Source organism: Siniperca chuatsi, linkage group LG24 (genome assembly GCF_020085105.1).
Source record: "Siniperca chuatsi isolate FFG_IHB_CAS linkage group LG24, ASM2008510v1, whole genome shotgun sequence".
Classification (NCBI taxonomy): Eukaryota; Metazoa; Chordata; class Actinopteri; order Centrarchiformes; family Sinipercidae; genus Siniperca; species Siniperca chuatsi.
In genome coordinates, this window is record NC_058065.1 from 16,003,219 (window position 1) to 16,030,807 (window position 27,589).

General features: G+C 39.5%; 3 protein-coding genes across 10 annotated transcripts in view; 2 read left to right on the forward strand and 1 right to left on the reverse strand.

Moving 5' to 3' along the window:
* The first annotated feature begins 96 nt into the window (after window positions 1-96).
* ccdc14 (coiled-coil domain containing 14) lies at window positions 97-10,397 on the forward strand. Of its 5 annotated transcripts, XM_044187909.1 has the most exons (12): window positions 97-331; window positions 1,837-1,892; window positions 2,125-2,200; window positions 3,221-3,293; window positions 3,786-3,887; window positions 5,364-5,453; window positions 5,925-6,530; window positions 7,668-7,800; window positions 7,913-8,001; window positions 8,088-8,231; window positions 9,182-9,284; window positions 9,528-10,397. In XM_044187909.1, the coding sequence occupies exons 1-12, from the start codon at window positions 308-310 to the stop codon at window positions 10,087-10,089; spliced, it is 2,058 nt and encodes a 685-aa protein (XP_044043844.1). In that variant the 5' UTR covers window positions 97-307; the 3' UTR covers window positions 10,090-10,397. The 5 variants fall into 5 exon arrangements, with proteins under 5 accessions (XP_044043844.1, XP_044043847.1, XP_044043845.1 ...); XM_044187912.1 differs by lacking the exon at window positions 2,125-2,200; XM_044187910.1 differs by lacking the exon at window positions 5,364-5,453 and having other exon boundaries at window positions 104-331.
* On the reverse strand, window positions 918-27,538 carry LOC122872132 (ankyrin repeat domain-containing protein 10-like). 3 transcript variants are annotated; one of them, XR_006377030.1, is made up of 7 exons: window positions 27,192-27,538; window positions 25,968-26,120; window positions 24,445-24,536; window positions 15,841-16,073; window positions 14,603-14,683; window positions 12,736-14,457; window positions 918-975 (listed from the first exon to the last, which is right to left on the reverse strand). XR_006377030.1 is itself a non-coding variant. In XM_044187926.1 (6 exons), exons 1-6 carry the CDS (start codon window positions 27,387-27,389, stop codon window positions 14,063-14,065), a joined length of 1,149 nt encoding a protein of 382 aa, XP_044043861.1. In that variant the 5' UTR covers window positions 27,390-27,538; the 3' UTR covers window positions 12,439-14,062. The 3 variants fall into 3 exon arrangements, 2 of the variants coding, with proteins under 2 accessions (XP_044043861.1, XP_044043860.1); XM_044187926.1 differs by lacking the exon at window positions 918-975 and having other exon boundaries at window positions 12,439-14,454; XM_044187925.1 differs by lacking the exon at window positions 918-975 and having other exon boundaries at window positions 12,439-14,457.
* The window catches only part of LOC122872133 (heat shock transcription factor 2 binding protein), a 36,718-nt gene continuing 36,535 nt past the window's right edge, over window positions 27,407-27,589 (forward strand). For both annotated transcript variants that reach the window (XM_044187927.1, XM_044187929.1), the window contains exon 1: window positions 27,407-27,548. The gene's annotated coding sequence lies outside the window, so the exon portion shown is untranslated. The remainder of the gene's footprint in view (window positions 27,549-27,589) is intronic.

Below are 27,589 nucleotides of genomic sequence, written 5' to 3' on the forward strand. Positions count from 1 at the left end.
GTACTGTAGGCCCCTATCATCATCATTTTCAGTGGGAGAAAGTCTTCCTGGTCCTGCAGCTACGCCCTCTGGGCGGGGCGCTTTCCGTGTCATTTTGATTGGTCAGCTACATGTTTCCTGTTTGAAACTTGTTTCATCCGGAACCCGTAGAAATTAAACAAAGCCGTACATGGAGAAAACGCTTCAAACGTAACAGCTAAAGTCCAAAAAGTCTCCACTGTGTTTGAAAGCACAGAAAAAGCAAATTTTGGCCAGCAGGCTTAACATTTCAGCCTAGTGCGGTAGTTGACGGAAGCTGTTATTAACCATGAAAGGAACAGCTAAATGCAAGGTAAGACCGACTAAAGTCAAACTTGACTTAATGCCTAACAAAGACACCTAACTATCTATTTGCAAGTGTCATTTGATCTTCACAAAGACATCAGGAGAGATCTTATACTGTTATGAGTGTAGATGACAGTGTTACTCTGCTGTCTGCATGAGACACATTAGTAGCTGTAAGTTGTCAGTGGGTTTACTAACCCCATGACATTGCTTAGATGAAGTCTCACTTTGAAGCTGGTGATCTGTTGTAGATCCATCCATCCATCCATTTTCTACCGCTTGGTCCCCGTTAGGGGGTCGCGGGTGACTGGAGCCTATCCCAGTGACTTCGGGCCTTAGGCAGGGCACACCCTGGACAGTGGCCAACTCGTCGCAGGGCGAACACAGACACAGACAAGGACAGACAACCATTCACTCACACATTCATTCAATACGGGCAATTTAGAGTTATCAATTAACCTACACATGCATGTCTTTGGACGGTGGGAGGAAGCCGGAGAACCCGGAGAGAACCCACGGTAACACGGGGAGGACATGCAGACTCCACCCAGAGAGATTGTGTGATGTTGGTCCGGTCCGGGAATCGAACCCACGAACCCACGATCTCCTTATTGGGAGGCAGGAGCTGTAGCCGCTCTGCCACCGTGCACCCTCTGTTGTAGATATATTTCTAAATTTATAGTAAGAAGAAAACTTAGTGCTACATGGTAAATTGCAGTGCTGTAGTTTGTCCTTAAGCTAATGTGACGATTGTCATAATATAAGTGTTAACAAAATGCATGCAAAATGCATACTCCAAAAAATGTAATGCTTATATTTTTTGAAGTAGTCAGACTAAGAATAATTACGTGTTTAAAAATGTTTGAGCTCTCAGCATGAAGTATATCTGACAGGTTCTGTTAACATAACCTCATGCGTGTTATGAACATTCAATTTGTTCCAGTAATATAATGAGTTGGTAGTGCTTAACACTGCTGTAACAGTGAGCTAAGATTTTGGGATGTAGAATTGATGTAAAGGCTGGACTAGCTGTGAGAAAGGAGGAAGGTGTACTTCCCTAAATAATCATATTTCCATCAGGGACTCATCCCCTATAGCCTCTTATGGAATAAAATAAATATTGTTTCTGTAAGATATTTGACCCAGTTGCAGTGTATAAACAGAAAGTATGCCCATTGAGCATTTTTAGAAAAATGATAATATATCAACACCAGCGGTATAATATGCAGTGCAGACACTGCACAAATACTGTAGTTTATAAAGTTGTTGCAGACATTAGGGGATGTGATGACTTCCAGGCTGTAGAACATTTATTTTTCGAAACTAGAAGTGTATTCATGCCACAGCTCCAGTGGTTCTTAGTGCCTCAGTACCCAGTATTGGCAGGTAGCTCACACAGTGATGGGGATGTGGACAGAACTATCTTACAGACAAGATTTAAGAATATTCAGATGCTTCAGCCGTATGTATGAAGTAGGCTTGTGACTATGGTGTGTTGGTTGTTACTGGCAGGTGGTGACATCGGGGAGGCTGACAGGAGGAGTCAAAGTGCAGCCGGCAAGGAGAAGGTGAGTACACTGACCTTTATTCACCTTAAAAAAACAAAACAAAAAAAAAAACACATCAAAAACTGTACATACGTCTTTATATACACTGTATGTTACTGTTAGTACTCTCCTGACTCTATGCTGTGCCCCTCTAACTTGTGTTGTTAGAGTTGTGTTGTTGAAGCGCTTTGAGTAGTCAGAAAAACTAGAAAGGCGCTATATAAGTACAGTCAATTTAACATTTACCATTTAGAGTGACTCCAAATCCAGGACCTGCAGCCTGCCCTGAGCCAGCCTACTCTTTGTACTCCACGGACTCTGAAGACCAGGTAATGAAGTGAGCTAATTTACAATCGTTACAAAAGACACGAGGACATTTTGCGCAGGATAATGATGTGGATGAACACAGCAGCAGTACACAGTACAGAAGAAAGCAACATGGGAATCAAAGGGGCATTCAGCAGAGTGAATCATTCACTCACTATCCAAAACAAGTGGAGCCTTGAAAATCTTGTTAACACAGGTTCAAATATCATGGCTCAGCAATGATCAAACTGTCCATCTAAAACCAGCAGACTCCATCCTCTGCTGGATGGATCCTCCATGACCACACACACACGCACACACACACACACACACACACACACACACACACACACACACACACACACACACACACACACACACACACACAGGCTGCTGTCGGATAGGTGTCTGTGTAGCAGCAACTGAACCTCAAGAGCCAATGGTCACACAACACAAAAGCTCTTGACTTGAAACAGCTCAGCCTCACAATTCAGTGATTGTAGAACTTTAGCATTTGAATCTTAGCTATAGCTTTTGATATTTGACAACTGGATTTGACCTGACTTAAACATAAACAACAGCAATAAAACGAAACAAACTAAAACCAGAATTGAAAAACGTGCTGGACATAAGTAATATTTTAGCGTTCAATGTGTCTGTTGAGTATAATCTATGCATGTGCTTTTGAAGGATAATTTCAATTTATTACAATTTGGGTTTTTATAATTTTGATCATCTTACTGTTATGATAACATTGTACTGTTGAGATCTGGGATCGCAGTGACGTCACTGCAACAAAATCAGATAAGAGAACAAACACGAGCAGTCAGATGATCAGACAGGTTGTAAACAAACCAACAATCTAAACTACTTTATTTGGAGGTCAAACTGAAAGTGAGAAGTGATCTGAAATGTTGCTAATAATCCCTCATTGTACAGGAAAACTGTGATGGATGTTTACAATGAATAGTTACATGTGGACTTCATTAAAGTGAAACTGAATGTGTGTTAGTGATGCTCACAGCTGTGTTCTGTCCTCTCAGGTAATTTCTCTCCATAAGGGTCTGGACCAGTGTGCTGCCTTGCTCAGTGGCATCCTTCAGGCTGAGAAGGCAGGTCAGATGAATTTCCTAACATAACGGCTATGAATAGCGCAGCCAATAGTGTGTTACAAGTAATGCTGAAACAATCAGTTGATCAATTAATTAGTTGAATGAGAAAAAAGTAATAAACAAATTTCATAATCCTTTAATCAAGCACAAACACCAACCATCCTCTGGTTCCATCTTCTCCACTCTAAGGATTTGCTACTTGTCTCTGTTTTATATCTGTTCTATATCATTTGTATCTTTGGAGTTTCGACTATTGGTTGTACAAATAGACTAAACGCTTAATCGTTGAATTAAAATAATGATACATGAATGAATTGATAAGAAAATAAGTTATTTTCAGCTCTAGTTACAAGCCAGCTCCTATCTTTACAATGACTGTTTTGTATGATGTATCTGATGATACAAAATCTTATTCTATTGTAATGACATACACACACGTGTGTGTGTGTGTGTGTGTGTGTGTGTGTGTGTGTGTGTGTGTGTGTGTGTGTGAAAGTCTTGCCAAGCCTTCCCAGAGCAGTAAAGGGCAGGGCAGCCAAATCAAGACCATCTGCCTCATTGGGGAAGAAGACCGCCAAGAAACTACCTTCAAAGACCGGTAGGTGTGTGTTTGAGTGTGTATGTGTGAGGTTTATTTGAGAAGGAAGACATTAATTCACACACAGCTACAAAATGTCAAGGATGGCACAACAAAGTCCCAGACTTATTGCCATTGTGGTCTCTTATGTATGGAGAGTAAATATGTCTAGAGTCCAGAGGGCATTATATTACCGACAAACTAGTGATGGGCGGATGAAGCTTTGGGGCTCTCTTTTTGTGCCGGAAAAAGAGTTGAAGCTTCGGTGCTTCAAACTCAGCAGCATAGTGACATCTGGTGGTTTACAAAACTTATAGCAACCCTTCAAGACTGGATGGAGCCGAAATACCGCATCTACAGTGTGTTAGTTAGGCTACTTCTTCTTTTAATGTGCAATGGAAACTGTGCTGGCACCTCAGATACCTGTGCTCCTATTAATCCTCAAGTCAGCAACAACAGCTCTGCTCTGGTTGGCATCGGTTTCCCAAACTTCTGAAGAGATCCTCTGTCATAGGTATTATGTCCCACACAGAGTTGTAGTTGCACAGCTCGAGCCCTCAGAGGTAACTATCTGAGGAGTTGGAACTGTTGTATGCCAACATGAGCTCTTGGGTTAAAACCCAGACAACATGGACTTACCTGTTCTGTTGTGGAGACCTGTAGTTTATCTTAAAGTGTTTTACCTGCTGCTGCTAATGCTGCAGGCTGGATAGATTCTGTTTGTGCAGTAGTGTGCCACACACTCCAAATGATGTCTCTGTCACACTTGCTGATGGAATAGTGTTTATGTTAGGGCTGAGTGTCAAACTTCAGTACTTTTTCGTTAAGCCATTGAAGTCTATGAATCTGACTATGTAATCAGATATCTGCTGATTTAAATCACATTTTTGCCAATTTTGTTTTATTTAGGCAAAGTCCCTGTACGGCTACTTGTCAGTTAATGTTAAATGTTGTAATTAACAGGGCTGTTTCTAGACATGTTGGTGGACGGCTGTGGCTTGGTGGTAGAGCGGGTCGTTCACCAATCACAAGGTTGGCGGTTTGATCCTGGCTTCCCCCAGCATGTCGAAGTGTCCTTGGGCAACATACTGAACACCAAATTGCTCCTGAGGGGCTGTGCCTTCGGTGTGTGTGTGTGAATGATGAGTTAATGTCTGTCTGTCATTTCTGAATAGAGGTGCAGGAATTATCAGTAGTAGTAGACCTTCACTTATGGATGTCCTGACCACTTTTCATGATCCAATATTTATTTAAATTGATATTTTTTCCTGCATTACACAACTTACAGTGCACACTTTAGTGAAGCAGTTTAGCTGTGTTTTACAGCTGAGTAGCTCTGCATTAAGAAAATATAACCAACTGCTTTTCTCTAATATTTTGTATAGTGTTCTACAGTATTTTCTATGATATCCATAGAGAGAGGATGTCAGTGAGAGGATGGTCTAGACAGCATTTAGACACAGAATGTCACTGAATATACCCTGAAATGTACCGCAGGGTCACAAAATGAGCGGCAACCAGGAGTTTCAGTGAATGACAGCCAGCGTCCCCCTACAGATTCTGCCTGTAGACTCTTCTCAGCATCAGGTATATAGTGCAGTCTGAGCAATGGGATTTTTTTAACAATGTAAATCAGTATGTCACTGACATCAGTATGACAGACTTAAAAATTATATTGGGTGAAATTAATTAGGGTTAGGGGCCCCTCCAGCTGGTGGCGCTCTAGGCGACTGCCTAGCTCATCTATGCCTAAAAATGGCCCTGGTAGTTAAAAAACACAATTCAATTCCTTAAAGCGAGATATCAAAAACAAGTTCCCGGCCATTGTTATGTGGGAATTGTTATGTGAGAGATTCAGTCAAGAATAAAGACAACATACTTGAAGGCAGGATTGATGCAGTGGTTGTGGGACAAGGTGGGCGCAGCAGAAAATCTTACAGGTGTAGGCAGTTGCAACTCAAATATCAGTGGTGATGTCTCAGAAACCAGTCTGGCACATTCTTCTATTACTATTAATTTCCTAATGCTGCTACATCTTCCCTTCATCTCCACCGTCAGTCCAGCGTGGACCAGGCAGCACCACTCCAACAACAACACATCAGTCTGCTGTTCCATCTGCACGCTCAGAAGTGAAGTTCCATCCACCTCAGAAACAACCTCGCACCCTGCTGCAGTCTCACTTACCTCCTTCACACAACCAAACACTGCAGCACCTCTCCCCTACCACTCCTCCACCACAGCCCCAGATGTCCAACCCTCCACCCCAGCCCCAGACCTCTGCCCCTCCACCCCAGACCTCCATCCCTCCACCCTACTCCACCCCTCACTCAGGCTGGCCGCCTCTCCCTCAGACTGACTGCCAGGCTGCTTCTGAAGCTCCACATGCACACTGTAAGGCAGAGTGTGATAGTGAAGAGGAGGAGTTTGTTCCTGTGAGAGACATCAATACCCAAAGCACTGCTGCAGACACACACACAGCTGTCAGACACACACACACACACATAGACACCTGTATCATGAAGATGTCAAACATGCAGCTGGAACCTGGACAGGTTAATAAAGTTCCTCAGGACACACACAGCGTGGAGGACTGCAGTGCAGAGACAGAAGTGAAGACAGTTCAGTATCTGCTGGGAGAACTCAAGGCTCTGATCGCTGGACAAGGTAACCAGAATCTGTGGACACAGTATCTGTCCTGTGTCTGTTCTCTAATGTTTTCACCCAGGCCAAATAGAGTTGCTACTGATTACTACTCAGTACACTCAGTTATGAGTGTTGCATTGTATCTGGCAAATTTAAATCATATTACATTTACACATTTAAATATGCTTCAGTATTACATTTGAGTCTGCAGATTAGTTTCAGAAAACTATTATATGTAACCGGTTTCATTAGAAAATAGCAACATCCTTTGTTTAGAAGTGGGCAAACACTGTTTGTTATTTCTCTGCCTAACCAAATGTTCACCATCCAGATTTGTAGACTAGGCCCTCGCAGACGTTAGTCATACACACTGTTAGGGCTGCCCCCTAACAATGATTCGAGTAATCAATTGAGAAGATCCCGATTCGACTGGCTTTTTACCAGTTGAATCACTGCACCTTTTTTTTTTCACCTGCGTCACAGAGCAATGCAAGACCAACAGCATGGCAGGCTCTGAACTTTACAAACTGAGTCTTGTCTCAAAATGACCTCAACACAAAACTAACTGTGATGGAAGTAGAGAAAGGTGATGGAAACAGAGGACAGCGCAACACCAGAAAGCGCGAGGCAAGTGGCGTGACTCGTACTTGATAAACTATGGATTTGTACAGCATTTGGCACTTCATGGTTACTCACCTTGTGAGTCTGCAGGTGCAGAAATGTTGATTATGGTCTCATACACATCAGAGATGTCACACCTAGTGCTTGTGAAAAACGGAAAAATAGAGTCTGCATACTAGATAATGCTCCCATGAGCATGTTAGTATACCACCATGTGACGTCAGACATGAAATAAATGCAGAGACAGCTAGTGCTTTGCCAATGACAACTGATGGAAACACCTGCTTTGTTTTGCGGTTCCCTGCTTCTTTCCTGCCATGTATGATAGTGTTTACAATGCTGCATTCCCCCTGTGCTGTGACATGGAGACAGTAAAAACCATATTAACCCGCTGTGTGTGTGTGTGTGTGTGTGTGTGTGTGTGTGTGTGTGTGTGTGTGTGTGTGTGTGTGTGTGTGTGTGTGTGTGTGTGTGTGTGTGTGTGTGTGTGTGTGTGTGTGTGTGCGTGCGTGCGTGCGTGCGTGCGTGCGTGCGCAGGCAGTGTAGCAGAGAGGCTGCTCAGTCATCTGGAGCAGACTCTGTCCTCACCACTGATGAATGTTGGTCGTTCAAACATCCAGACTGAACCAGACCTATCATCTATACACAGCCAGAACACTCAGCTCCGCAGGTAACATATACACACACACACTGTCCTTACCTTAGCTTTCACTCCAGACATGGACCCTCACTAACTGGTGTGTGTGTGTGTGTGTGTGTGTGTGTGTGCGTGTGCGTGCCAGGCATGTGAGTATTCTGAACCAGCAGTTACAGGAGAGAGAGAAAGCAGAGAAACAACAAGACATCTCTGACAAACTCTGTAACTCAGAAGGTAAAGCCTGTGTGTGTTTGTCTCTGTGAAGTTCCCGTTCAGGACTAAAGGGATGTGAATAGTTTGATTCCTGTGTCTCGCCACAGTGTTGACTCTGCAGGAGGAGCTCACTACCACTCAGTCCCGACTGCGGGAACTTGAGGATGCCCTCACAGAACTACGGACAGCCCTTCAGGACACACAGAGCCAGCTGAGAGACAGAGAGGCAGAGAATGCACTCATCAAGACAGGTTCAGACTTACCGAGATCTGTGATCTACAGTCTTGCTGAGAGCACAACTTGCTGATGCTCTAACTTCTCCTCACAGTGCTCTGACACTATGTGGTCTTTTTAAAGATGTCGTGTTCATCAGCTCGAAAGCTCAGTCTACTATCCACAGTTCTTCACCAGTATGCTGAATATATGACTGAAGCTCTGTGGCCTAAAGTGAATGTTACTGGACCAAGATAAATAATAGTTAGTTGAAAAAAGCTTACAAAAAAGTTTTTAAAAAAAAGCTGTTAATAGTATATCAGCCAAAGTCATTTTTTTTAACATGAACCTATAACATAAACAAACATTTTTCATAAGGGTTCCTTCAATTTGGTTATCAAAGAATTGTGATGAAAATATAATTGGAACACTTTACAGATGAAAACTAAACCTGATACTAATAGCAAATATAACATTTCTTTCTTTCAAACTTCAAATGAAAGTAACTGAGCATCAATAATAAATATAAACAACCACACAGATACAGAAAAATACATTCAATTTGAGGAAAGAAAGATTCAAATAAATAAAATGCAGCCTATAAAAATCCACCTATAAAACTATAATATAGTATATTGATTTATGATAGACATTAAATGAACTGGTGTGGACAAGTCTGTAAATGAATTTATGCCCTATGGTGTACAAACTATGTTATGGAGACTCTGTTTATAAATGACCTCAAATATATCTTTGACATTTCTTGTTATTGATCTGCCCACATATATGCTGATACTAATACACCTGTGATAAGATATTATCAGCTGATAATATTAACTGATATTATCAGGCTGTATGGTAGCTTTAGACCAATCAAGATGTCTGCATATTTATATTAGAAGGACAAAGATGAAGACATTGGTGGGCTTATTATGCAATGTAAATGTGTTTCTGTACTGATATTGTGTGTGTGCATGTGTGTGCACAGACTTGAAGGCCACTAGAAGCAGGTTGCTGGACAGTGAGCAAGAGAAGAGTGAGTTGGCTTCACTCGCCCAACAGAGATTGGAAGAGATAGGAAACCTTAACAGGTAGGCCTGTGTGTGTTTCTGTGTAAATATGTGTGTGTCGGGGTTTGTTCTCTCTAGGTCTTTTCCATAATGAGAGTGCTAAAACTCTGTTTTGAGAAGTGCAAATTATTAGTGCTGAAAATGTTGAAAACTCCTCGTCCACAAGATTGCCTTCTATAGAGGAAATGTGAGTGTAGCACATCATTGTATTATGAGAAATTCACCATTAAGCTCCCTCCCATTTCTCCTCTCTGTCCATTTCAGGATTCTTCAGAGACGGGATTCATCAGATTGTACTGCTGTTGTTGACAGCTCAGTGTCTCTGCTAACAAAACAACATTTTAACCAACACCAGCACAGACAGGAGCCAGCAGAGCCCCCCACTGACCGTATTACCCAATACCTGATGTCTCTGGGTCAGCTGGAGCCCACACACACTGAGCATGTGTATGTGGTTGCAGAGAGAGAAGGAAACACACTAGAGCAAAAGAAACTGACCTCAGTCCAGCTGAGAGACACATTCAGATCTCAGCGAGGTGACAAACCTTCAGAGACTTCAGCCCGTCACCAAAACTCTCATCTTGACCAATCACATTGTTTAGATGAAGTCCAGTCATGTGGGCAGCGACTGGAGAAGGAGCATAGGCAACTGTTGAACTCCACACTGTGCCAACATGACATGGAATCTGTGTGGTCTGATTGGAGCACGAGGTCAGGGTTAATCTTTGACACCAGAGATGAGGCAGCGTTCAGAGACGGCCTTGCTGCTCTGGATGCTAGCATAGCCAATCTGCAGAAGACTATTCAACTGGATCTGGGGAAGTGATACACACTCAGCTTCACTTTGCAGCTTGTGCTTTCACAAAACATGTCATAATGCATAGCCTGTACTGTATGATGCATTTTGCCATTTTTAATAAGTGATATTTAAGATTGGAAATAAAGCATTTTTAATTTTTTTTTTCTTGGTTTTGATGACAGTACTGGTGACAGAGACACATGACAGGCAAAGTTTTAGCAGCAGCCTGGTTTGTTCGCACTGCCTGGGATCGGTTTTTCAAACCTGTCAGAAGTCATGCAGCACTAAACTTGAGAAAATTCAACTGCAATAAAAATGCCAAGTTTTGATGGTAATCATCCTTGATTCTGTCAGTTATCTTGCAGGTTTCTAATAGTCAAACATTGGGCTAATTGTGAAGTGAATATGTAGAGAATAAGAATAACAAAAAAGATTACAATAACACTTTCTTCAAGAACAAGTTCTTCCACTATTAGTATTAAAAAAACAAAAATGGCAGTTGGTGTAAGAGGGTTGTTTTACCAGAAAAACATATTTTCTCACTTCCATTTAGTGTTATCTATCATGCATAGTTTTGGTTTTACTGTACTTGTCCAGAGCTTTCTGCCTCCACCCCAATACAACAAGTTTGTATGTTGATATACAGTATAATGCATGCATTTTTGTGCAGAAGTGTTTTTTGTAGTCAGTTTTCATGTTGCTTTCATTTTGAAAAAAAATTAGCTGGAAATATTATGGTTCTTGCTGCTGGTAGAAGGTGGCATCTGTTTTCAGAATATTTAAGCTTAAACCAAAATAAGGACAAAACATTCTTATGGCTTGGTGGTTTTCTGTAATGTAATGTAAGGGGTACATTTGGACTTAGTACTTGTATTTATACAGCACTTTTCTGGTCTACCGACCACTCCAAGCGCTTTACAACACTTGTCACATTCACAGACATTCATACCCTGATGGGTACTGCCATGCAAGGTGCCAACTATACAGTGCTTCCTATCCAAAGCACTCATGATGATACTAAGCTCACACACACACACACACACACACACACACATATAGCACAGCTATCGGGAGCAATTTGGGGTTCAGAATCTTGCCCAAGGACACTTCGACTGGACTGAGGGAGCCAGGAATCGATGCTGCCATTGATTAAATGATACAAAAGATATTTTTATCTTCAATTCTTGATAGTCCCATATACCTGTATATACAGGATATGTACACTTGGTGTCCACTTTATTAGGGCCACCTAGCTAAAACTAATGCAGTCTAATCCAACAGTCCTGCAATAAATCCTTCATGAAGGTTCTAATGCTCAGTTTTTGTTTAAACTGTTTCAGAGAGGCGTTCATTCGACTGTATGATCATTTTGGAGGATGTAGTTCACCCCTTTAGCCTATCCTGATTTATATAAATGGGGTGGACAAAAAAATGGAAACACCTGGCAGTATAAAACAATACAATTCAACAGCACCACAAACTACATCCTCCAAAATGACCATAAAGTGGAATCAACACCTCTAAAACAGTCTCATGAAGGATTTACTGCAGTACTGTTGCATTAGACAGCATTAGTTTTAGCTAGGTGTACCTAATAAACTAGCACCTGTCTGAGTGTATTATTGAAAGTCCATCCTTGACCTGAATCAAATTATGCACATGTACCCCAAATTCAGCTTGGCATATTTAGTTTCTTTGGAAATAAATAGTTTTAAAGGTTTGATTCATGCTTCATACATGAATTTGTTAAGATAATGTTGATGTGTTTGGCAGAGTTGAAGAGGTTATATTTGTCTTAATGTTGGTGTCAGTGATGATCAGTGCCATTTGTAACCTCAGTGTTTCTCACTGAACTTAAGCAGTTCACATGGCAGTTAAAAACAAGGGCCCCTCACAGTGGGAGAGACAGCTAGTAGTCTATCTTGTCTTTTAGACGTTCACAGTGAGATTCTAAAACTTTAGCTTTTGGGATTATTTGCTACAGCTGCATATTGTGCATGGGTTAAAATAATCAGTTCTTTCACTGCTGAGACAGAGAACCGTGTTGTTTTGTTTTTCAAACTGCATACTTGCAATAAAGAATTGTAAAAAGGATAACACTTTATTTTACAAGACCTGTGGTTTTGTGTAATTTCCTAGAAATAATCTGATATGTAAATGTAAAGACTATGTAATTGGGTTGTAATTACAGGGAAAATAGAGTGTTTGGTACATTTCCAAATCACTCATTCCAATTGCTGGCGCTACCTATAGAGTCTGTTAGTCTGAGCACAGCAGTCTGCCTACAGACAAACATCAACAACTACTTATATTACTACTAATTCAAATAACAATATCAAGTTATGCAAGGAAATTATGGACCAATTATGTCTTTTCTGTCAAGACAATTTTAGAAGTACTTTTTATTTAACATAAAGAATGAAAAGATACTGAAACCACAACTGATAAAAATCCCTCACAGCATAAAGAATCAAAGACTCATCACTTTGTACAATTTTTCTGGAACTGCAAAACATGTTTTAATATGAAAAGAGGCAAAACCAGAACAAGTATAAAACAGTTGTCAAAAGCAGCAGTGGTTGGTTGGTGTAAGTCAGTTTTTGGCACACAGTGCACATTTCCACACAGCTGACAATAGTGTTTATAAAAAGAGGCAGCATGCCTTCAGCACACTGTCTATGTTACAATAATCTGAAAGATTCCCAAAAAGCCTATAGTATGCTTTATAAAATTACAGTACAGCTCTGAATAAAGACATTCATCTGCTCTAAAACATAAATAACAAATTATTTCAAATGCAACAAAAAACACAAACCAATAACATTTTCCCTTTGGTAGATCAAGGCTAACAAGGCATTATCAGTGTCAGTGCAGTTGTTCTTCCCTGCTGAAGGACAGCAGATCAGGCCACAATCAGAGAAGACAGCCTCTACCAACACACACCTCAACTACTGTCCACATACACAAAACACCACATAATCCAATCTGACTGCCCTTAATAGTGCAAACCAGCATTAGCAGTAGACTAACAGAAAGGTGAATGTTGTAAATACAGAAATACATTGAAGGAAATGATGTGTGTGTTTCTTTACACTTGACGTCACTGAGGATGTATAGAGATTAGAGGGTGACAAAGCAAGTTCAGGAAAGAAATAGTTAGAACACTGGCCTCATACAAACTGTATGATTGTCACACAGGTGCAGTCCTCAACAATCCACTACTCCAGCTGTTCATTATGAAGACCTGTCAAAAAAATGACACCTTCCTACAGCTGTTTGATTTATTGTTTGCAAGCTAGTCACCACTACCCCCAAGTCAGTATTGATACCTGGCAACCCCACTATGACGACAGGATTATTTGATACTAGCTGTGTCCCATTTCCATTTTAAACACTAATGCTGAACAGTTTTTGAGTGTGATGTGTTCACATCGAAAAAGGAACTAAATTAAGTATACTCAAAAAGACTAAAAAACACTAGATTTTGAGTGTGATGCACACTGTTGTCCTACAATGCACAAAGAAAAATGGAGAAGCTGCTGAGTTGCATACTAAGTGCAAATTAGTATAAATTATGACAATTAGTATAGTATGTGGTGTGGAACTGGGACACAGCCTACTGTGTGCAGTCACTGCACCCACCAGTTGTTGGAGAAAAAATATCTCTCTCTATCTGCTAATTGATCTTGAACCACAATTATCTTTTTACATTTTTATTTCTAAAATATTTGTTGACTATATTAACATACAATATTTTAATTAGTTTGAGTTGTTTGGGGACAGATTTCTTTCTCTTTTGGTGAAGCTAGGCTAGGCGATCCAATATGGGAGTGTGAATGACCTCCCTGATCTGTGTCCAGCTTCATCTGCTGATGTTTTGGCATCAAATGATTATTTCCCAAAATGTCAGTGTTCTTTAAAGCAAGTTAAGAGAAAGCATATCAAAGAGTAATCCTTCCTTGTCTCCAGGAGGCTGGCTGTGAAGGCTAACCCTCTGTCTTTATGAGCCGTGGTAGAGGTGGATGGTGCTGGCCACAGCCTGCTTGTATCTGTGCTCAGCCTGGGTGCTGCTGCTGTAGTCGAGGTGGCTGCTGTCACTCAGCTCCTCTGCTGTGTCTCCAAAGCCATGGTAGTGTCCGTAATGCAGGAAGTCCCCGCAGTCTGCTCCCATCAGCCCCCACCAGGCCGGCCGGTGGGACACACAGCTGCTGGGACTGCTGGTCAGATGCAGTGAACCACACATGTCAGCAAAAGAGTGCTGAGCAGGCGCTGCTGCCTGCTGATTGGCTGGAGGGGAGGATGAGGAGAGGTTTTTAGGTGGCTCAGGACCATCCTGGTCAGCATAAGGCAGTGTGTGATGAAGGCCATTGGTGATGGCTTTCGTGTAGTCATCTGCTTTTTTTAAAAACAAAGTTTGAAAGTTAATCTCTTCATAAGCAGACCATACAGCATTGTACTTCATTATTTTGTGATCTCTGCAAAACACGCTTTATCAGCGAAAAATCAGTAGAATATAATCACAAAAAACCTCCAGTCCCACCTGAGTTGAGCTCCTGTGCAGATTCCATGTTCATGCTCTCCAGCTCCTCACCTCCACTGCTCTGCATCTGCACCAAAACAGCTGCAGGAGACAGTGAGAATGATATGATAGAATTATATATCAATGTTAATGTTGGGTTAATGTTCATATTACTGCTATATAAATAAATAAAATTGAAAATAAATAAATGAATATCATTGAGATTACAAACATAGCCAGACATAACAAAATGACATAGCATCAGAGACAGTCACAGACATCACTAAATAGATTTGAAGATGAAAGTTTATAATATATCATTTGCTGTTATGGAGATGGTGGTGGAGAGCATTGTCCTAAACGTTGGTCCAAAATCTTCCATAGGTGTGAAACTGGGTTGGGATCTGGTGACTGTAAAGGCCATAGCATTTTATTCACGTCATTTTCATACTCACTAAACCATTTAGTGAACCCTGGTGCATGGAAGCATCTGCATTTGATGTGTTTCTCCACTCTTTTAATCAGGTTTTTCCTTTAATTGCACTGACTGGCATATGTATGAGGAGTCATGCTGTGATATTGATGAATTGACTGATGTTGTTAGCAACTGGATATCGGATTGTGAAAATGTTGTTATTCCAGACAAAATTGTCCATTAAAATGCTACTGTATAAAAAGAAAAGGGCAATTGGGGAAGGGAACATCTCGCAGCTGCGCAAGCTGCAAAAAGAAATTAAATAATGTAATTGTTAACCTTCTTTGTGATGTTGATATTGGTCATGATCCAGTTGTTGACTCTAATGACACTGTTCTATAGAGCTTTTATTGAATCTGTCATCTCATTTTCTATTTCTGCTGGTATGGCAACCTTGGTACCAAAGAGAGAAATGCCCTTGCTAAGATTGTTAAGGTGGCCAGTAACATAGCGGGAGTATAGTTCAGTAGTTCAAATCACATATTCATCAAGCAGGTGCTTAAAAAAGCAATGGCCATTTGCACAGATTGTGCCCAATCCTTTAGTCCAGAGTACAAACTGTTACCATCTGGTTTATGCTTAAGTGCCCCTATTGCCACGAAAAACAGGTACAAGAATTCCTTCATTCCTGTCTCCATTCAAGCTTTGAATGCTAATGGTAGGAGGAGGTAACTGCTGCTGTTGTTGACAAGTCCATTACCTTAGTTGGAACTTGGAGCCTTTATATCAGCATCATTATGGTTTACATAAAAATGCTCAGAAAAAACAACAACAAATGTCTTACTATCAGCTGTCTTGGCTTTCTTCATGTGACCAGTGTCCACATCAGTCAGCAGCCTCTTTCTGCTGAGCAGGCCCTGACCACACGGGACACTGTTTCCATTCTGCACTCCGCTCACGTGGAGTCCACTGAGCTGCAGCAGGTGCTTCTGGGTTTTGGTGATGAAGCGGAAACAGTCGTGGAAGCCGTGAGTGTGGGCCAGGTCTGCTGCTGTTTGCCCACTGGCATTCCTTAAACTGAACAAGAAGAGGGTAGGGTGAGACAAACTGCTTCCTGTTAGACTCAACTCTAACAGTCTGACTGCATCCTGCACTCATCATCGACTCACTAAAGGTTTACAGCGATCAAATAAAAGTCTGAAAGTAAGAGGGCTCATCATGATCAGCAGGCATCAGAAGAGCCAGACAGCTGCCAATATGTCAACATTTCCAAAATTTGTTCTGGTCTTGACATTCTCCTCCTGCAATGCATTCATTTTGTTAAATGAATAAAATCTTAACAGTGGGCTGGTAAAATGAGATCTCACTTGTTAATAGAAGATAAATTGAATGTGGCCACATTTATGATACATTAAAGAATATCCAAGACAAGATTACAATTCATGTTACAATTTCAAATATCTTTAGAAATTCTGTATTTTTATTTTGTGCTAATTCAACCTGGCCAAAAGATAAAAAAATTGATTAAAGATCAAAGCTTATAACAAAAGAGCTATCATCTGTAGTACAAAACATGAACAATAAAGTACATTTCAGATTAATCTGCAGTTTAAAGAACGCAGTCCCGTTAACCGAAATGTTAGTTAGGTAATCCTAGCTCTACCTCTTTTACATAAAATGAAATGTCTCCTAACTAGGCTGGTTAATAACTTGCTCATGGTGCTTTGGTTCTAACCCTGACTGACAGTCATTATCTTAATCCTGTGTTTTTGAGGATAACCCTGAATAGAAGGGGATAACCCAGCTCTAAAGTGGGGCTTAGTTATTGCTGGACATCCCACTGTGCAGTTGTAAGTGTGACATGGTTCTTAGCTAATGGAGCACTGGACTAACAGGAGCTAAAACTAGAGCTAAAGTGAAGCCCTACAGAGAGTCCAAGTAGTGACCCATTTCCAGGTTCTTCTGTTCCATGAACTTTCAGTTCTTAGTGTATTTTACCATATAATGATTTTTCATCACTTTTACTAAAAAGCTGAAACATGATTCTGGTATTTTCTGTCCATATTCTAAGCTTATCAACTGACATACATGCTGCTATTATATATCTATGAGAATTTAATATTGGCCCAGGTAATTTATGAGTATTTTCAGAGACTTAACTGTTAAACTGGGAGGTAGCCAGTAATGGCTGGTAGAATGGCTTATGAATGCAGCAGCAAGGGTTTTTATTTTATTTAAGTTTATTTAGTTTAAAAGGTTTAGCAAACAAATAAAATTACTCATTACTCATGGATTAGGCCGTTTTATTTGATCATCTTCTACAGTAAGTCTGAAAATGTGTCTTGTCTGGTATTGAGAGAAGCTTCACTTATCAGAGTTGCTACACAGTTTCACTTTCAATCTTGCATACAGATTTTGAGCATGGAGGCTTCTTGACCTTGGGATCAGTATGAGTGACAAAAAAAATCTTAATTTTAAGGTCCGCTAACTAGCTTTTTCTGCGTTTTCAACCGCATCTCATGGTCCTCAACAGTGGATGGAATTTGTTCAGTTGTTGCAGTGATGGCTCAGATGTCATCATGTGTTATGCTCCATATATGACCAGCTGTTATTAGACGACCACACTTAGGTCAAGACAAGATAACACCTGAGCCAGCTCCATTCTTCCATTCATACTGATGAAGACTGTGTGATGCGGATGAAAGCTCAGAAAAAGCTAGTAAGTGGACTTCTGAGTTGAGATCATTTTGTCACACTTTCCATACAATATGTTTTAATGTCTTGATCGATGGTATTAAAAACAAAGCCATCATTCAGCACATGAACATGAACATCAGAGCATGTGAGAATCCTGAGTCTGAAACAAAACTGTGTTCTTATGTGGACAGTACAACAACACTTTCCAGACTGTGCAGGCCTGTGTAGAAAGCCTGTATTAACAACCATAAAGGTCACTCAAATCATATTTAGTTTTAGCCAAGCATTTAATTTTATTCATCTCATGACATGCTTTGATTCTTCACAAATGTCATTGTCTTCTCTGCTCCTTTCCCTCCAGCACAGCACAATAATCCTCCAGCTGAGACTGAGCTTCTACAGTGACTCCTGGGGCATGTCCAGTAAGCTCACAGTTTGTTAGCACAATGTCTAAAAACAGTTAGTTGTAAGCTATGCATGCAGGTCTAGACATGACTATCATCATTAGTGCTTTCTTAGCAATGAAACCAATCACTGCAGGAAATACCTCAGTTTGCCAGCTGCAGAAACTGTGGGAAGCGATAGTGAACACTGTAAGATGCTCGCTGATGCACATGTGTCAGATTGTGCAGTGCCTTTTTGGACTGCTCCCTCTTTCTGGGATAACTTAAGAAAATCGTGTTCAAATTCAGTAGCTGTAAAACATCAGAACGTGCAGGGTGAAAACGAAGCTCATGGTTAGCCTTTCTTTACATAATATATCATATGATCCAAAAGCAAATCTAAATATTGAGTTCAAAATGTAACATATGTTAGGACCAACAAACAGTGTCAAATATAAAGTAACAGGTACTACAAGTTTCTACACACCCTCTTCACTTTCGCTGACTATGAAATTCCCTGAGGCTGAAAAGCTCATGATGCGTTTTTACAGACACTAATTCCATATCCAAATCAACCACACTCATTTGATTTCTCTTGAAGTTAGATCCAATACAAATTATACTGAAAAAAGGGAGAAAAACCCTAAATATTAAAGCTGTTTTCATTGATTATTTGGCCACTTCGGGGCAGCAGAAAAACCTGAAATCACAACAGATATTTTCAGCTTAGAAGTTAATATGGTGAATGTTTTAGCAAACAAAAAATGTACACATGCAGTAAACACAGATCAACATTAGCATTCATATGGAGCGATGTTTGTGTCCACCTGAGAAAAATATCAGGCTCTTTAGCTGCTATATGCTCCACTATGTTCACCAACTAGTCTCTGTCTGCTGTTTGGTGCTGTGCAGATAGTGTACAGTGGGTTTATCAGAGTTTTGTTAGTGAAAACAGCTGCCTGCTGCAGTGCTGCTGGAAACAAAGCTGATGAGAGCAAAGTTTATGGGCCAAAACAATGAACTAAAAGAGTCTAAAAAGCTCTGTAGAGCTGAGCTGTTGATGATAATTCCCTGTGGGTTCATCACTACGAGTGACACCTCTCACATTACACATATGATCTATTAGTGCAGCTTTAAGTAAGAGGAGATGACAGTTTCTACCAGTGTTGTGGCTTGTGGAGGTTATATACAGTATTACTTAAAACTACTTTAGACTAAATTCTCCTTGCTGATCTTTGTAGGATGAGGTGGTGGTTATGGAGAGATGGAGAACTGTAGCTGGATGAAACAGGACGACCAAATCCTCTTGATGCTCACTGACTGCTACATCTATTATCTATCACCACTGTCAGGTTCTATTCCTGGGGCCGTATTCCCAAAACATCCCAAGGCTAAAAGTAGCGGCTGAGTTAGGAGAAACTCCTAAAAATCATGTTTATGTCAATCCTAACTTTAGGACTCCTACATTTTTGGTCTCAGAGTCACAAAGCATTTAACACTAAAAGTAGCTCCTCAGTCTGAGACAGGTTAGAGGACTCCTAAATCACTAAGACCTGCTCACAGTCAGTCAGCTGCTGCAGTTAATGTTCCTCATCACATCAGTGTTTTGTAAAACTTCCAATAAAGAACTTTTAAATCTAAATTAATTTAATTCACTTTTTTATTTAAATTTAATACATTTTTTTTATTTAACACCATTTAGGAGGATGCCAAATGGTAAGATAATGCCCCCGATCTTTTGCCACAATGTTCACTTGGCTGTTCAGTACTAGTTTATCTGTTCTGATCTCAAAGTCCCCCGGTACATCAGCTCATGGACACAGGATGGGCCACCCTATCCTTAAGGCTGGGTAACGTTTGAGTACATTGAGTACATCGAGATAGGCAGTAGAATATGCTTTTCAAGAGAAATCAAAGAGAAACAAAATCTTTCCAACATTCAGTGTTTTTGATAACTCAGTTCCAAATGAATACATTTTTATTACTAGAAATCACTTTCCATAACAAACCACTTTTTTTTTTACTAAATTGCACAAAATCATCAGAAACAGAATTGATCTTATTCTCACCATCTCAGTTTTTATGGTATAATGTATGTTTTAAGAATGAGAAGAATGATTTAAATATTTTGTAATATAGTTATACAATTATCTAAAGATCTATTTTCAATTTACATAAATGCAATAAATTTCCTTGTTTGTCTCCAAGTGAAACCAATGCCTTTTTGTCAGTGTGCCACAATAGAAACACATGAGCTTTTCTGCTTTTGCATAATGTCAACATTCTCATTGGCTAGCTCTATCATATAACATATGAAAGCATTTTTACCTCTGCAGCTGTTCAAGAAAATACACCAGACACAAATAACATTATTTTACATCCACTTTAAATCAGCTGGTTTGGAAGGGAACAGCCAATGAAACATCTGGAATATTTCTACACTTCGAGATTATTAATTGCACAAGTTTTTTTGTACACTACAAAAACATATTTTTGTGAAATGGTCTTTACTATAGGTAAACACACACAAATGTGGTATATGTCTATAGCCACTTACAACATTAGCACCAGCCAGTATATTCTGTGTCATTTCATGTCTTATTCTGACTGATTGGTTTGTAGATGTGGGTTGTAGAAGCAGTCACATTGTGAGACTTTGGTCCTAAATTTCTGACTCAGAGTATGTCCACATTAAAGGGCCAATATGTAAGAATTGAGACTCTCCACCTGTCAAATTCATACTCCAAATCAATAGGGGGCAGCATATCTCATATCAGGTCATAGCTGCTGCTAATTGCCATTAGCTAGTTAGCTCAGTTAGCCGTGCAGCTAACTTTGCGGTCCCAATAGCTGACTGAGCACCAGATTTTTTCACATCTAACTCGGTGGATTAAGGATTTATTTCGACCAAACCAGAGTTGGAGATTGTTGGAACAGTTTAAAGACTAATCAAGACGGTTTTGGTGAGTTTTATTTCATTTCTGTCGGAGTTTGAATGAAGTGTGTTTAATGATGTGATAGTTAGAAATAGTTAGTAATAGAGAGAAATTTGAATTCTGAAGGTGTACCGTTGTATTTTTCTGTTTAATAAGGAAAATAGGTGTAAGAATAGTTCATTTGACATTTTGTGAGTTTATTTTGTTTATTTATTAGACTAAAAAAGCTAAGAGAGCTTGTGTAACTCGCCGCTCGCACACATCTCCCTGCTGGAACTACCTGAGCTGTATTATCGGAATATCGCCTCTTGAGGCACAAGTGGTATTACAACACAGGACGGGCCAGTGCGAGATGGGTCTGATTGCAGCCGCAGCGTAGATCATTGGTTTATGTAGAACGGGAATGCCCAGTTTGTCCAAGTCTTTTCTGTTAAGTAGCAGTGAGCCTCTCTACTAACTGCTAATGATTTCAACGGTAGAAATACAGGTTTGATGTTTTAAAATTACAGTAAAAGTGGTTTCTAACTCATGCAGAATTTAAACATGAATGGAAGGGCAAAATATTTGTGCAGCATAGTTAAGCACTTATTGTAACTGACAAAAGAACTACTAGTTAACCAATCTTTGGTTAGCTTTAATCTTTATACTGGATAGGTTGGGACTGACAGTCTGGCTAGTCTGTTGTTGAATGTGCATGTAGGCTAAGTTATAAACACACTAAACAAACTTTATCATAAACAATCTTTATTTATGGGTGAGCTTGAATTAAACCTTGATTTACACATTACCTTTGATCATATCATGCTGCTAATATAATGCAGGCACTACAATTTAGATGCTTTATTATTAAAACAACTGTTTATTGTATGTTTCCATTTTGTCTTACAGGTGTCTTGCTGTCCATCTACTCTCCTCTATCAAAATTTCCTAAACAAGTGTAAAAGTAATAACTGCATACATTGTATTTATTCTCCCTGATTCACATATAATTCATATAATCTATAAGCATTCACATTGTTTGAATCAATAAGTGTATATAAGTGCATTGTTGTTGTTTAAAACTTTATATACTGTAATAAATCAACCAACAGCTGTAAGGAGAAACTATTCTTTGATTCTGATTTTTAAATGTAAACCTGAATATATTAAGATGGTTAAAAAAATTGAATTCAGGTTGCTGTCACTGATATTAGTCATTTGTATTACAAACACTAAATTATACAAATACCAAGTGTTCAGTTATTGTCAGTTAAGTACAACATTTGAGCATCAGTATAGTGCTTTAAAATACTGAACAGCCTTCCTGTCCGTGCTATATACTTGAGACTGACTATTGATTTTCTATTTGCTGAAAATATTGAAAGTTAGTTGTTGACTCTTGTATATTTAAATCTGTAAGTAATAGCAGCATCACAATAGTATAAACATATATAATATTCATCCTTTCTGGTGTACCTTAAACTTATGTTTTACCTTAGATAGCTATAATTTCTTCACAGGATGGACAAAAATAAAGTGAATAGTTTTGAAACATATAAACCCGAACTCTTTTCTATGTTAATTTACCATTCCTAAAGGCTTTTGATTACTAAAAGCATCTTCTGATCCTGCTATGTTAACAGTAATCTTTTATCATTAATATTGTGTTCAATATATTGGTTGTGTACAATAAATACATTACATTTGTGGTTTTGGAGCACAACAACAATGCCAAGGAAGGAGGTCAACATGATGCATCATGCTTACCACAGGTATCATATGATAACATTGTAAAGAGAGGACTTCACATTGATTATCTTTAAGATTACAATAATTGTCAAGTTTTGAAAAAGAAAAAATATAAATTATATAATTCATTTATCTTTTGCACAGAAATACATTTGCATAAAAGTTGTTTCAGTGGAAAATGTCCCTTTTTATAGTAGAGAAGAAGAAAAAGTGGGCGTTCTTGTACCACACGAGCCAATCAAAGCAGTGGGTGTTCCCCTGCTCTACAAGAACGCCATGCAGCGGCTGCAATCAGACTCTACAGGCCGGGGCTAGCAGGTTAGCATGCTAATTTCAGTTGATATCTCTGCAACACAATGCATAAAAGTGTTTGACATGACATCATAACTGTTACTTTTCCACATTCTGTTGATAAGGTTAGTTAATTTTTTGAATGGCCATATTACGATTTCAATAATATTTCGATTAATTGTTCAGCCCTAGTATGGGCAAAACAGAGCTTTTATGAAACGACGAAGTAACTAAGTGTCGGGGGCCATGTGGCAGTAAAGTTAAGAAGACAACCTTTTTAGTCGTCTCTAACTTTCTCTGTGATCGTTCATTATAAATGGCAATATAGCTGCATACACAACAAGGCTGTTGTCATTAACCTAGATTTATGATGATTTTGTCAGATGTTGTGATTATATAAAAAAGATTTTATCTTTAGATTTTATCTACCGTAGGGCATAGGAATGACTGCTGGTTAACATGTAGTGTTTATGGGCTGCAATTAAATACTTATTTCTTCCTCCTTCAGTTGACAGAAACAGAAAAATATATAAATGAGAACTATATCGTCAATTTGGCTGTATTAAAACACAGTGTAGCTGATCACAGAGAGCAGGACACTGAACGGAGATGTAACGGGCTGTCACTTTTTCTGTGATCACGCATTTTAAACAAATATAACCGACGATACAGCACAGCTGTTGTCATTAACCTGTATTCATGTTGATTTTGTCAGATGACCTCGTGACCACAAAATAATGATTTGGTCAGCCGTCTGTCTATCCCACTCCTTACCAGATGTTGGCTGTGAAGCAGTTTTGTTGTTTGCCAACTGAAAAGAGGGCGAAGAAGAAATTTAGCTGTTTATTTTGTTCAGGTGTTTCACTGTGGACAGAGGTCTCTACAAAAACGACATGAAACACTAATGTGGACACAAATCATTTCACATGAAAATGGCATTCTAAAATTTAGACGGAAGGTGAGGCATGCGATTCTGGTCCGAGCCACTTTGTTTGTTTAGCATTCCCTCAATTTGACAAAAAGATGTGTATTGGATTCGAATCGCATACTGCACCTTTAATGTAGGCGTAGTCTCAGTCAGAATTTTGACGCAGGATGTCTTTGGTCTCCAAAGCTCGAAATCAGCTGTCATAGGTCGTGCCTCACTAATTGCAAATAATTGCTGCAAATTACAAAATCATTTGGATTTACTTTTGAATGCTTTAACTGTAGACAGCCTCTTGCTGGTGTATGGCCGTGTGACATTTGAAGGATGGCTGATATCAGCAGTGAGCTCAGAGGATTTCTAGATTTGGCCTAAGTGACTCAAAGAAGACCTGAGCTGAGGAAGATGTGTAGCTGCTGCTGTGCTTCACACTCGGCATGACAGAGCTGCTGTGTTGTTGCACAGAGGTAAGACTGCAGGATACTTACTGTGGTTTAGCACCTGCTATCAACAGGACCTGGATACACTCCAAGCTACCTGCTAGAGCTGCCTTGTGGATGGGAGCCTCACCTACAAAATCCTGAAGACACAATGTAAAACTCTAGGGATATCCATTTATAAAGGTAACAATGACAGTCATTTTAAAAAAGACAAGATTGCATATGAACATGTGTAGCAAGCCCCATGTGGGAGCACTACAAGTACATTATAGACTTGTTGAAATGTTAAGTGGAAAATCTGAAAACAGAGACAACGCTCTCAGGTGTACTCTCTCCCTCTCTGTATTAAAGAAATAATTTTCACTTGCTTGACAAGAACATACTTAATCAAAACATTACAATTACAAAGAGATTTTGTCCAGAATCTTGTAAGTGTGCAGATATAAATGAATTCAGTTTAATGTAATACATTTTCTGTTCCATGTCTATAAAGAGCAAAGACAAAATATATTCTAGGTGACATCCAATGTAATCCAGTGGTATTACATTTATGTTTATTCACCACATGTCACTGCACCATAACTGCCAGTGGTTGACAAAGTAACATTAGTACATTTACTCTAGTACAGTACTTAAGTACAATTTCCAGGTACTTGTACTTTTCTTCAATATTTCTGCTACTTTTACTTTTATTTCACTACATTTAAGAGGGAAATATAGTACTATATTTTTCTGACAACTATAGTTGCTGGTTACTTTGCAGATTAAGATTTTATAAACCTATAATGAGCAAAATATGATGTATTGTTGTAAAGTACATAAAGTACTGTGTGTAAAGTACTGAAGTGTATAAAATAATAAATAAAATTAGCTCCACCTTGACCAGCTACAATTAACATAATAACATTGTTGATATTACTACTTTACTAAAGATAAGGATCTGAGATACTCATCAAGGTACAAGCAGTAATAGAATTAACAATTATTCATCAGTCAGAATCTGGGAGTGGATATAAGGATGTAAGTATTTAAGCAGTGTGTAGTGAAGTGTAGGATTGCATTGCAACTTTGATAACTGTACAATCTAGCTTTGAAATAAAGGGAACAGAATGGGAAATGGAACAAAAGGAATGTGTAAATTCTGAAACAGATCTTTTGCTAGAATGAAACCCAAAGACACATTCTAAAATTAGAGATGAAATGAGGTGTAGTGGAGCTTGTGAGTGATGTTGCCCTGGAGAAGCAAGCACCCAGACAAACCAGGCTTACCCCTACTCGATCATTCAGAATTACTGCAACTCACAAATCCATTCAAGCATCCTCAAGATTTAAAGGATTTATTTTGCGTAAATTAACGTCAGAGCTATAACCCTATAAGTATTTCTGATAAACATCCACGTGTCTAGATTTGTGGAATTATGCCTAAAACAAAAAGACAACAGACATGCTTTTTGTGATGGTATTATATAGATGATAACACAGGTCCTACTTTCATATAGAAGACTAGTGTCGATCCATTCACATTTGCGTTTATCAGATTCACTGCTGCTGGATAGTATTGGAAGACTGACCTGCCTGTTGACGTCAGCTCCAGCCTGAGTCAGCCACACCACACAGTGAGAATGTCCTCCAAATGCTGCAGTGTGTGTTGGTGTCTGGTTGAAGCGGCTGGTCACCATGTTCACCTCACAACCCATCTGCACCAGATGTACCAAACACTCCAGCTGTGTGCACGGAAACACAGAACATGGGCCAGTAATGAGACTATTGAAAACATCTGTTGTTAAACAAAGAATCAAGTGAATCATCAAATATCAGGAGGCTCATGTCAATGAACTGTTGAAGAATACTGATAGGAGCCTCCTTGTGTGCACTGATTCACTTTTATTGTAAGAAATCTCCCACAACTCTCTTTGAATATCAAGTGACCCTGTATGGGGTCGCCCCTAAGGTTGAGAGATTCTGGTGTAAATAAAGCACAAGATGGCTTTGTTTTGTTGAAATACCAGGTTTAGCTGAGTTGTAATGCTAAAAATACCAAGTTTAAAATTATATGTTTTTACAGGACATGTGTGGTCATCACATTTAACCTGTGATAGATTAAAGTGACATTTATATGCAGCCCTCTGAAAAATCTCATGAGGCAACTGACACACCTTACTCTGCCTCATAACATACGTCTGACTATTTCCGAGATAAACTGAGATGCGTTTATTTTTATACAGAAAGTGTTTGCATAGGATGTTGGAGTCTATTACATATGGTTAATTGAAGTAATTTTTAGGTGAAAGCTAGGTTACAGTATCACATTATGAAAAAGACATTACGTTTTCCTGTTTTCTTAGAGCTGTTTTGGCGCCTGAATAGCTATTGGCTCCACAGGAACCAATGAAAATGCTGCAAACCGTTACTTTATTTATTTCATTTGTTTTCACACAAGGTAACTTTATTGTACAGTAACAATCAGACATAACTGTATTAGGGCAGCATACAGCACAAAACAAAGAAAAACGGCGGGTGCTTCTGGTGCTGCAGACTTTACCAACAGCACATTTTTCCATAAATAATCAACATTCTGAAATGATTTATGCTAGTCGCTACTGTCCACATGAGAACAATTGACGAAACCGTGATTCAAGGTGACTGCAGTTAAATTAAGTACTTTATGGTATAACTTACTATAAGTTATGCAGCAAGAATGTCTTCGCAAAATAAAAAACATCCCTGACAGAGTTTTACCCTTAATGAAGTCTTACCTTTCGCATGGTAGCGAAATCTCTTAACCCCTTATTTACCTGTCCATAGTGAGCAGCCCAGTGCATTGGGGTCCATCCGTAGCAAGAGTCCTCGGAAGTCAAATGAGCCTGATTTGGGAGCTGCTGTAACAGTGAGACCAAAGCTCCAACATCTCCATCCCGACAAGCGCGGTGGATGGGAAACCGGCTGATAAACACCTCATCACTGGAGAAGTTGGGTTCTTGTCCCACAGACATGAGTGAACTACGAAAGTGGCAGACAGAAACGTTTCTCTCCTGTGTTCCCGGGTCCCACAGAGCTGACTGAAAAAGGTTCAAACACAAAGGAAGAGTAGATAAGCTTCTTTGCCCGCAGAGAATTTCAAAACCCGGACTGGAGTGTGGCAGCGTGACTGAGTGAGTACACATGGAGGCATTTTATTTGTTTTAGACGGTTT